Raw genomic sequence first — 12,290 nt, forward strand, 5'->3', positions numbered from 1 at the left:
AAATTGTACAGAGTTCCTTCAGGTCACACTCTGGAGGCTTAGGTAAAGAAACATTAAAGGTTTATTGCGCAGAGCTTCCATTTCTAATGCGGAGCTGTCAGCTGTGTTTTTAGAAGAGCTCAGTGTTTATCCGCTCAGTCATAAGGACGTGACGTTTTTATCACACCTCCGAGTGCAGTTTGGGGAAACACGGAGCACATTTTCTCTTGTTCACTTTAAATAAGCCGAGAGACGATGCTCACAGATGTGTAGAAGATGATGCCACCTGCACAACAGTGTTCAGAGTCAGATGATCTTTTAAAAGAAGAAAACAGTGAATCATCTTCTTACAAATAAAAACTGAAATTCATAAGTAATGAAATGCACTGTTGCTCAATTCAATCTACTCGGGACTTTTACCGCTACGACCTCACTTGACTTTAGACTTCAGATAAACATTGCTGTGAAGCTGACATCGCTGAATTAGTTTACTAATGTGATGACTCTTTTTATCCGAGGACATGCCTGAGGCCAGTCTCAAGTTTCCCAAGCGACAGTGCATTTTTTTTACTCTTTGGCTGAGCTGCCTCTCTGGAGGAGGGACCAAAAATAACTAAATAATTGATTCCAAAGGCAATCCAGGCACACCAAAAAACGAATGTGTCAAGACATGAAAGGAGGAAGGAAATATTAAAAAGCCTTTATTGTCGTGGCTAAATCATTAAAAGGGCAATTATTAAAAAGGCCAACATGCTTCAACCCCAAGGTTTTCATCATGGCTGGAGCCTTTTAAGCTTTTTAATATTTCCTTCCTCATTTCTTGATATTTTCTTTTCTTGGTGGTCCTGGATTGTCTTTGGAATCACCCTTTTCTCCCCTTTTCTAAGAGCACCAGACCCAGTGCTGAAAAACTTGGCATTGTTGCCGTTGTGTGAAGGCTCCTGTTGAGTCTTTTGGAGTTGTTGAAATGATTAACAGTGAATAGTATAGCCAGTGGGATACCCTGTGTATACAAATCTTACATATTCCTCAGAACAAAGTGTAGCTTGTCACCTTTCAATCCTGTTGCGCCATATTGCCTTATAAAATATGTTTACACATGAACCAATCTTAGCTTACTAGGGCTAGGGCTTGGTTTATTTTTTACTCTACTGTTCAGTGATGGACTCAGGAGGTTTAATGGGCTGGAGCGAAATAAATATGAAGGGCACCAGCTGTATGTGGTGGGACACCAGCGTCCAGACAGTCGGTATATACAGTATTTATAGTGAAGAGAGGGCACCGTGTTTGTCCACTGGAAGGACTCCACAGAAGGAACTTATCATGTTTTATCTACTGTTGGGTCGTCCGAGAGGGCACTTCTGCTTTGTTTGTTTTAACATGAGGGCAACAGGGTTGGTGATTGCCACCCCTGCACCCCCCCTGAGTCCACCAGTGCTTCTGTTAGCATTGCTTATAGCACTCAATATCAATATCCTGTATCTGGTTGCATTAGCTTATTTTGGCTAATGTTAGCAAATTGCATATCAAATAGCATTTTAGCATGTCAGAAATATATTTCAGAGGTTTTATCACTTTTGTTCAGCGAGTTATAAAGTCTCACTTTAAATGTTTAAAAGCTGAGACGATCTTCTGCTGAGAAAAGGCAGCTGGTTGTCAGTCAAGATGTGTTTTATTTGTCTGGCCGACAAATCTGTACAACATAAGACTCCATCTATCCTTAAAACCTTGTTTTGTAAGGGAAAAGACAGACAAAAGACTTCAATAATAAAAAATAGCAGCAGAATTAAGAAACAGAGAAACATGATTAAGTAGATATATAGTAGAATATCAGGTATGTTTAGTAAAATTGGTCAATATTATTACCTGGAATTTGTATTCGAAAAGCTTTAAATTAAAATTGAATTAAATTAAATTGTAATTCAGTCGTCAGTTGTTAAAGTAAGCTTCAGGGATAAAACAGACATCCAGGTTTTTCTGTGAAAGTAGTTTTGGCTTCTGTCCAGCACATTGTTTGAGCGCAGACGTAGAACGTGATCGATAGGGTTGTAAAAACGTCGGCCTCTCTGTCAAATGCTTTGTTTACTTGACCCACTTGTGTGTTTCCAGGTGGTGGGTCTCTATCGTCTGTGTGGATCTGCAGCCGTGAAGAAGGAGCTACGAGAGGCGTTTGAGAGAGACAGCTATGCCGTGGAGCTGTGTGAAAACACGTACCCTGACGTTAACGTCATCACAGGTAAACTGATCGCCGGTAACAGAGAACTTAAGATGGCAAACAAAGCACAGGGTCACTGACACACACTCCACCATTTCCCAGAGTGCAAGTGTCTTCTTCAGACAGCTTCTTTTGTCAAACTAACAGTCCAAAACCCCAGAACTCTTCATTTACTATCATAAATGACAAAGATCAGCAGCAAATCCTCACGTTTAAGAAGTTTCAGCTCTACAATAAAAAGGATAAAAACAGAATGGAAACTGGTGTGACAGAACAGGAAAGTTACTATATTAAGAACATGGCTTTGTAGCACATGCACATTAATAATAAAACAAACAGGATGTTGCTCAAATGGAGTCTGGTATTGATCCAGTCGTTGCCCCAGTGAACGTGTCTGAACTGGTGTGTCCGCTGCAGATAGGTCAGCACATGCGTGCATGAGTCTGCTGTTTGTAGCAAAAGCATTCCAGCAGTCAACTAACAGTAAAGGCCGGTGCCTGAGGGAAGGGCCCACACACACACACACACACACACACACACACAAATCAGGCCATGCTGTACATTCAGGTCATTCTTTCTCCTTCAGGTTGGTGGTTGAGACTTGCTCCGTGCTGTCCCTTCTAGGTCACATTTTAGTTTTCTTTTTCCAAATATGAAGACTTCAGTCTGAGTCTGGAAGTCGTTTTATTGTCCCACAATCAGTGAGGGAGATGTCCAGAAATCTCCAGTGAGTTGAATGCCACTGAGAAGTTGCAGCTTCTTTCCGCTCCGCCACTGTGAAATAAAAAATGTAAACGATGAGTTGCAGAACATCTCGCAGAGCCTTCAGCTTACAAAACCAGCCGTGTCATTGGATTGAGTAATGACTCCAGCAGTGCGACAGATGAGGGGGGAGGCGCAGTTGTTGTAGAAAATGACTTGGTCATGATTTTTTGTTTCTCCCACAAAAAGAGGAAGACCATGGAAACCCCTGGGCATTGTAGGAGCTGCTGTTGGTTTTGGGAAGAGGCCCCGTATAGGCGTCGTCCTATCATGCCTGCTTTGATCCACATGCATTTGCATGGCAGGGCAAAGAACACAGTTAACAGTTGAACGGGTTAGAAAAAAAGGGCCAGCACCAGCGTGGATTGTTGGTTTTTGCTCGCTGCCTAAATTTGCTCCACCAAGCGAGTTGCTGTTGCAGATGGGCCTGAGTGAGTGGAAGAGGGCAGAGAGAGGGGGATGGGAGGCAGATGAGGGGTTCATGGTGTGTTGCAAAAATGTCCATATGGGATATAATCACGGGTTTAGCCCTAAAACACACTTTCCTGAAACATTTGGTGAAAATCTGCCAGTTGATTGGCCTTATTTCACTTTTTCTTTGAGTTTAATCTCTTCATGTTTCAAGAAATACCTTTAAATTCAAATTGCAATTGCAGTAAAACGTCCCCTCGTGTTAAACTGTCTACTTCTTTAAAATGTACAGGCTGATTACTGGATTAAACTGGAGTCCCAGCAGTGTGGTGTCAGCCTAGAGGCTAATAAGCGAACAGCAAACGGATGAGCTAAGAGGGCTGGCGTGTCACACGGCTAATTTAAAAGAGGAGGTAGTGAAAGGGATTATCCAGGGATCAGAGTTCAATCCAAAGCTTGCAAAACATGCTCAGTGTGCTGCCCTCCTTTGTTTCAAATCACAGTCCTTTATTTCACATCACAATTCAGCCAAAAGAGCCAGAACAGTGTTGTCAACAGGAGCGACATGCCGGGAATCCTCAGCAGGTCGTCACTCTTTCTGATCTGTAGTTCATCTGCTCGTCACACTTCCTGTGAACATGTATGACTCTTGAGAAGGTTGTCACAGATGTGATGTAGAGAGGTCACAGGGTGATGTGGAGGTGGATCTTAAGGAATCATAAACTCCATCAACCCATGGTAATAACCTAACAACTCACCAGGGTCCATTTGTTTTTATGCTGTTTCTAATTCTCAGCTACTTCAGTTTACACTTTCTGTGCCAAATAATGGACACCTGGAAGTTTTTTAAGTTTTCAGACGCTTCGTTTCACTTCACTTCACATACACCTCGTAAAACGACTTGTCATCCTTAAACTTTGGTTTTTGTACAGATTAAACAGACAAGATTTAATGTGTTACTTAATGTGCTTTAGAGGTGGTGGTAGGTGGATTTTGTTACACTTTGACAAGGCCAGGCTAGCTGTTCCCTCTTGTTTCCAGTTTATATGCTGAGTTAAGATAAGCTAACCAGATGCTAGTCGATTTACATTTACTGCACAGACCTGAGAGTGATATCGATCCTCTCTTCAAACTATCAGCAAGAAAGCTGATAGTGTTTTTCCCAAAGTGTGTAACGATTTCACCGAAGGTCCAGTGTGAGGATGAAGGGGGATGCCAGAAATGTCAAAATAATTTTTTTAATTACCTATGTATTAGTGTATCAATACCTGAAACCAAGAATTGTTGTGTTTTCATTCAACTTAGAATGAGCCCTTTGTACCTACAGAGAGAGCAGGTCCTCTTTCATGAAACCCGCCATGTTGCACGGCCATGTTTCTACAGTAGCTCAGAACGGCCAAACCAAACACTGGCACTAGAGAGGGCCAGTCATGTTTTCAGTGAAACAAGGGTTTTCAGTTGGTTGCAATCTGCCTCTAAATACTACACACTACACCTTTAAATAAGTATTTAAAGTGTTTCATATTAAGTTTCCCTCAAACTTTTTGACAGCTCAGCTAAAAAATATCTGATCATTCCTCAAAATAACCAAGTAAAGTAGACGATTAACTTTAAGTTGTTAAAACTTTTTAGCTTGTACAACTTAAATTTGATGAGGTAATAGGTTTCCTCAATTTTCTCAAGATCACCATTCAGATTTTACAGTGTAATGATGCCTCTCAGTGGCACTTTGTGTTTCCATATAGTTTTAAGAGATAAAAAAAACTGATGATATCAGATTGTGTTTGGTAAGGAAGTAGATTGAAGTGGTAATGGAGGCTGTAAAGTCTTACAGGGCTGCTGGCAGCTTTGTGCAGTGCCTGCCAAGCGTCACTCAGCATGAGCAGTATAACCTCAAACTGTTTACAACCTTTCTAACCTTTAAATGACACCTTATTTCCAGATGATTCTGACCGGATAAAATGATAACACGCGCAACGAATCCCTGAGAAAAAGTTTGGTTTTATAGGACAAGTTGTCTAATGATTAAGCCCTCGGCTCAACCTGTTGTTGCTTTTGTGTGAAAACAGAGCTGATCCAGTGATGGGAAACTGGTGGAGATATTTGTCCTCAGAAAATCAAACCAGTGTGTTTCGAGCCCTGCTGGTGGAAAGATCGGCACAGTTATTGATCCTAGTTTGCGGTCTTTAATTTGACTTGCCTGACTCGTCTTTTCCATAGCCTACTTCCCTACTTTGCCCCCCCCAACCCCACCCTACCCTCTGCAGTACTCCAGTGAAGACATGGAAAGTCATTAACAAGTGCCCCCTTTGTTGCCGAACAAACACAGATGGTATTTGGCTCACGCATGGGGGATTAGCTGAACCCTGGGCCGGCCCGGGGAAGCAGGCAACCACTTTACAAAGAGCTGCAGGCCTGTGTGGGTGTCAGAATATTTCTTAAACTGCAAGTCAGGAATCAAGTTGTGGACATATTTCTGACGAATGTGGCATGAGAGCACCGCTGTTTCCACAGTTAGGCACGGAGGTTTGCTCGTTTGTGGCTTTGGGGGGGTTGTGTAAAAGCTGAAGAAACCACGGCGTAAAGTTTTACCGTGCCACCGGACAAGGCAGCGACACACACATCTCCTCTGGCCCCCCCTAGTGCTGTGGGGGCGTGCAGGACAGCAGGGAGGGGGCCAGACGGAGAACAAACCCCCATTTGTTCTCCAGGCGAGGCGTTGACTGCAGCGCTGACAAGAGGAGTGACCTTCCGCTTTGTTTGAACAACAGGTCAAAGGTAGAGCCGTGCCCCAGTGCATTGTGTGCCTTGTAGTGTTTGGTGGCACATTTGAAACACTGAAAGTCTGAATTGATTCGAAAGAAACATTTACATCAGAATGCTTTAAGCTGCAATTATCTGTGGCTTTAATTGAATGTTTTGAAGTTTCAGGGGTTTGTTTTTCTTTATCTTTGAGCCGCTAGTGATTGCAACAGTGATGGAATGTAACTAAGTAAATCTACTCAAGTACTGTACTTAAGTACAATTTTGAGGTAATTGTGCTTTACTTGAGTTCATGCTTCCTTCCACGTTGTTTTTGAGACAAATATTGTACTCCACTTAAGTTACTAGTTGTTTGCAGATTGCATATTACAGATTATATTTCAAATAAAGTATTTTATGTGAAACTGGATTTAAAAACACTAGACAATAGACTAGATAATCAGACTAGATAATCAGAATAATGATGAATATTTGATCCAGTAATCTCTCAGATAAGGCAAATAATCAGTGTCTTTATAGTATACAGTAAATACACACAATTAAATATGATATACTTTACTCTTACTTGTACTCTCAATATTTAAATAGAGTACATGTACACAATTTCTGCTGCTAGAGGTCTCTGAAACAAAAAAAAACAAAAGATATGAGTAGTGTTGGATCATGGGAGTTCTTGTCTCACCATCTGCAATGAAAATCTATGTACATGACTCAAGCAGAAATTTTATATGTATGTTACGTGTAATCACGTTCACCGACTTCCTTCTTCACTCTCTGACCCGTTCCCAAAGTTATAGCGACAGAAGACCAAGTGAAACACCACAACACGATTACCTTGAATAAAAAGAGACGTGAATGAAATGAAGAGATTGAATCTATGGGTAGGCGAGGCCAAAAACAACAGTGACACAGTGGACCGGCGGATCTCCTGCATGGTTTGCTGTGGTTGTAATGTCGACTGGTACTGAAGAATCATTCAGATTGGGCGACTTTCACTTTTACCAAAGTAATATTTAAACACAATATCTTTACTTTTACACAAGTATGACTTTTGGGTACTTTTTACAACACTGGAAAACACAGGACTCATACTACTCCTCAGTCTTAACCAGCCATACATGTGGGTGTAGATAAAAAGCAGTATGTGTCGCTCGTAGCGCTGCTGGTGTAAAGCCAAACCCCGACAGTTTAAATGTGAGAGAACAGACACCCAGCATGCGCTTGTTTTCAGCTTGGCTGTGAAAGAAAGTGAAGCACCTGCAGGGGAGGCACACCTGTTCACCCCTGAGCCCATGACCTTGTGTGTGTATACGTGTGTGTGTTCACATTTCACTGAGCACGTGTGTGTTTATGTGCGTGGATCAGGCACCAACAGGGGCTAAGACACAAAAGTAAACACGAGCACTGACTCATAGCGGGCTAATGATTTACCTGAATGGCTGTATTCTCCTCACTTCAGGCAAACACAAGCACATGCGCACACGCACGTACACACGGTTTGACTGAGCGGTGTATTTTTGAAATGACTGAAATAGAAAGAACTCAAATGTGTCTGTTTAGTAGTCATGTTTGCATTTGAGGCAAAAAACATGATGTTTTGTTTCACGAGGCAGTGCCAGTGTGAAACAGCCCTGCTGCTGCTGAGTGATGATCTGCCTCACAGCACAGGCAAGGTCAGAGGGTCCGCCGCGCTGGAGTTTCCATTCCAGGGAAAAAAAGATCAAATGTTACACTACCTCTCTGCATTTTATTTGCACACTCTTGACAACAAAAGCAAGGCTTTTCCAAGATAAAGATAAAAACACATGGCTCATTTCTGCTTCCAGGCAGTCGTTTCCCTCCGATGAAACAAGCAGATTATTATTATCAGTGAAGTCTCAGCCATGATTGACACCAGGAAGCGGGAGGATGTTCACAAAGCATTTCTCTCTTTATCTGTTTTGGAAATCAGCGCGTCTAGAGGAGCGTTACGCAGAGTGAGTGTATCTTGTGCTCATACCAGATTTCATGAAGATAAATGATTACAGAAGAATGTGAATCAGAGCTGAAAAACAAAATGCAAACATGCCGCCACAGATCAGCTACGCCGGCTCACAGGGAGCAGGGGGACGTGTTTGATTGCACAGACGTTTTATGATGTTTTAAGTGCATGTTTGCCTGAAGCCGTGTTAAACTGCGACCCTGCTGACTTCGAGCTGTCATTGTGCTCGTCCACCTGAGATGGAGGGCTGACATTACGCCCGTGTGCCTGTTTTGGTATGATTTGTTTTTCTTCAGAGCCACCACGGACTGCCTCAGGAATGCACAATCTCTCTCTCTCTCTCTCTCTCTCTCTCTCTCTCTCTCAGTATCTGTGTGTGTGTGTGTGTGTGTGTGAGGACATGTTGAATCTCGAGGAGGGCACAGTTGTGGAGGGGCTTTCAAAAGCGAGATAACAAAGTTGCTGTGTTTTTTCTGTACAGATGGCAGCTGCCACAAACAGCACATTTATTCTTCATCTTTTTTCAAGTCGGGACAGATTCACAGCATAGAATAATCATCAAAAAGTCAAATCCCACATACCATAGCATTTACAGTCTGAGCTCATATGTAATGAACACATAAAACACACAAATTTAAAAAGAAAATACCATGACATGATTTTAAGCTCAGTGCTTTTCGATGCTGACATGTCGATGTGCAGAAGGTATAATTATTATGTTCACCAGCTTCGTCTATTCACAAAGTTCAGCTGTGGTTGGTGGAATATCAATAACTTTGAAGGTATTTAGTCATTAGTTTTTTAGCAGATTAGCAAAATTAGCAAGAGGGCATTTTTCAAAACAATAACATAATGCAGACAAAAACAACAACAAAAAAAAACAATTTAAAAAGAGTTGAAAGGGTATGTAATGTGGCAAATTGAGCTGTATGTCAGTAAAATAAGTAGAGATGGCAAAAATACACACATTCTTTACTCAAGTAGAAGTACAGATACTTGTGTAGAACAGACTCTGGTAAAAGTAGAAGTACTGATTGAACTAGTCTAATCTCCTATAGGCCTGTTCACCTCTGCTCCTCAGCCTAGATTGTGGAATGGCCAGCAAAGCCTTGGCTGATGACCTCAGGTTGCAACCGGCCACATGGCGCTGATGAAAAGTCAAGGGATCACCAAAGCTATTAAGATTTGTCTTGTAGAAATCATGATTGTCTTTGCCAAAGTCATCAATTCATCCAGTAGTTGCACAGAAGTATTCATGAAAAATCAAGACTCCTGATTAAGTGTGACTGAAGTGACTGATATTTCAGTTCTGTAGAAACATACATGGATAAACAGGTAGAAGAAGTCGTGGTTAATGCCTTCTGACACCTGAAGAGAAAGAAGGTGACAGCAATTCATAGAATTTCAATGATATTTACCTGTTGAATCTATTTCTTTCACTCTTTTATCCCATATTCAAAAGCTCTTAGTCTCATGTAGCTGAAATTTAGGTGTCATCAACTGAAAAAACCTGAATTTAAGGTTCATTTTCAAACACTTGACTGTCCACTTTATTCTCCGGAGATTAATGAGCGATGGACCCACAATGCCAGACAGCAATAGACTGAAAAGCTTTAAGCCTCAGGCTCCCTTAAAGAGCAGAGTCGGGACTTACTGGGATTAAACAGTGAGCGCGTTAAATTGTGCCCTCTGTTCTCCTCACTGGGCCTGAAGGGATGTCAGTGGATTTACGGCGAATCTTATTGTAGTTTGCTGTAAATAGAAGGCAAGAGAAACACCTCGGGTGTATAGGAGATAATCCAGAGATTCAGAAGTGATAAAGTAGGAACTCCTATTTACAGAATCTTAATCAGAGTCAGTTACAAAAGCTCAGGGGATTGTGTCACTACTTTGGGATTTCTGCGAACGGGGTTTAGGTTAGTGGTGCAAAAAGAAGGCACCTCTAAACACATAAATATTACCTAACGTGTTGAAATTAAAGAAAGATCATTATCAACAACATTTCTAGCATATTGGTGTGAGCTCATCTAACAATGAGCTCTGTAAGGCATAGAAAACAAACTTAACTGTCAGACGTAATTAAAATGAGCATAAACAAACTCCTGCTGAGTGGAATATTTCTCCAGCGCTTAGGTAAATTCAGAGTATGAAGAAAATGTTAATCATGTTCACCACGAAGCTCAACATTACAGACAAAGAAGGCATATGAGTGGGTCACGTTGGCATCCCTCGAGCTGATAAATAATCACACCCTCTACCAGAGATCTAAGTATGTTGAGAGCCAAAAAGAAAATCCCTAAAACAATATGACAACCTGCAGCCTTCAGCTGAAAAACCTGCATATTCATATTTCACCACTGCTTAAATCAGCAGCATGAATACATCATAATGTTCGTGCCAAAAAACAAATGCAGGAAAAATAAGATCAGACAGGAGAAGAACTTAATCCTCTGCTGAGAAATGCAAATACTGCACACAAAACGAAAGATGAAGCGTATCGTCACAGCACACTGATGGTGTCAAATACACAAAACAACAGAACGAAGGCGCTACATGTTAAACATGTAGGTACAAGCACTCGGCGTATGGAGCGGTGATCACTGGTATCTTAGTGGAAAACTGTCGCCATGGTCCAAAGCTGCAAACAGCCAGGGCAGGAAATCTAAACTCTGGCCTGAAGTGCATGTTCAAACCTAACAGCTGATAAGATAAGTGACCAAAACACCTGCAGCCATAGCAGCGTGACCTCTCCTCAACAAAGCCATCCTGAAGCAGCATAATTGGGCTGTTGGCAGGTGGGCTTTCACTCGTTTTTAAAGATATGCAGCAGCAGCGTTGCAGAACAAAACTGCTTGGCTGCAAGACATACGTCGGATTAACGGTGCAGTGTGCATGTGTGGATTCACTGTGGGTGTATTCATACATGTCGAGTAAAGGATTTCACATTTGTTTGCAGCAGCACAACCAGATGTATCTGACTGAACTGGCTCTACACTTCATTTGTAGATCGTTTTCTGGCGTAAACTTTTCTTTTAAAGGGCAAACCCACTGATTTTACACATCAAAGTCTGTAAGCAGGTCTTTGGGAGTACAATCGTTCAGACGGTCAAATAAGTCATTTTATAGTCACATATTTCACTCACTCTCCAACCACACATGTCCGTTACATAAACAGAAACAAACATCTGTGATTTTATATCATCACCTCTTTTCATTTTCTTTTATCTGTCCATCGTGAGTCCTTTCACGCCACGAATAGTGGCAGAAGTTCACCCAAAATGGAAAATTGAGTCATTATGTATTCACACTCATACCGATGGAAGGTCAAGTGAAGTTTCAAAGCCCACAAAACATTTCTGGAGCTTCACAGCAAAACAGCGTTGCAGCATTCTCCTAAAAACTGTAGATGGGGACTAGATGGGGACTTGTTTTAAAACGTTTACAACACTTTTAGCTGAGCAGCTCCAGTGAACGGTTTTGTCTTAAAAAAGGCTGTAAATAACATCTTTTCAAATCAATTTGGCATCTCAGGGCTTCCAGAGACTTAGATTACACTGAACAAGCTGTATGGAGCCATTTAATGATGTTTTTTGTTGTTGTTTCACGCTGTTGTGAAAGAAGAACGCTGTTTTGCTGTGAAGCTCCAGAAATGTTTTGTGGACTCGTAGACTGGAAACTACACCCATCAGCATGAGTGTAGTAGATAATGACTAAACTTTCACTTCTGGGTGAACTTATCCTTTAAGTTATATAAAATATATTCTTGTTACTCTTTGTAAACATTCAGTGTGTATAAGTTTGGAGCGTGAACAATATTACTGATGACACTCCCCCAGCTGTCTCTGAAAACTGATCCAGCGTCATGCAGAGGGAACAGAGAGCAGACACTCACCACAAAGAGCTGTCACACTGCCAACAGCCTTTCTTATTCCCGTATTTTTCCTTTTTTTCCCGCCCCTTCGCCTTTGATGAAAAGACATGCCAGCGATATTTCAGGGGCTTAGTGGAGACAGACAGCGTGGGTTTCATGTTTTGCCCCGTAGCTTTTGTCTGAACCGCGGGAGGCTGAAGTCACAGGTGTGAACGGGCCGTCACAGACACCAGGCCCCCCGACACTTTTGGCTGCCGAGTCACGCCCGACTCCAATCAGGCATCTCCGCAGACGCCACAGGATCAACC

The 12,290-nt window shown here is 41.9% G+C and overlaps 1 protein-coding gene across 2 annotated transcripts in view; it reads left to right on the plus strand.

Annotated features, from left to right (window-relative positions):
* syde2 (synapse defective 1, Rho GTPase, homolog 2 (C. elegans)) overlaps positions 1-12,290 on the plus strand; it is a 55,325-nt gene that overhangs the window by 31,041 nt on the left and 11,994 nt on the right. For both annotated transcript variants that reach the window (XM_084356064.1, XM_084356063.1), the window contains exon 5: positions 2,089-2,215. In XM_084356064.1, coding sequence (XP_084212190.1) covers positions 2,089-2,215 — 127 coding nt within the window. The remainder of the gene's footprint in view (positions 1-2,088; positions 2,216-12,290) is intronic.

This window comes from Pagrus pagrus (genome assembly GCF_965226575.1).
Source record: "Pagrus pagrus genome assembly, chromosome: 6".
Classification (NCBI taxonomy): domain Eukaryota; kingdom Metazoa; phylum Chordata; class Actinopteri; order Spariformes; family Sparidae; genus Pagrus; species Pagrus pagrus.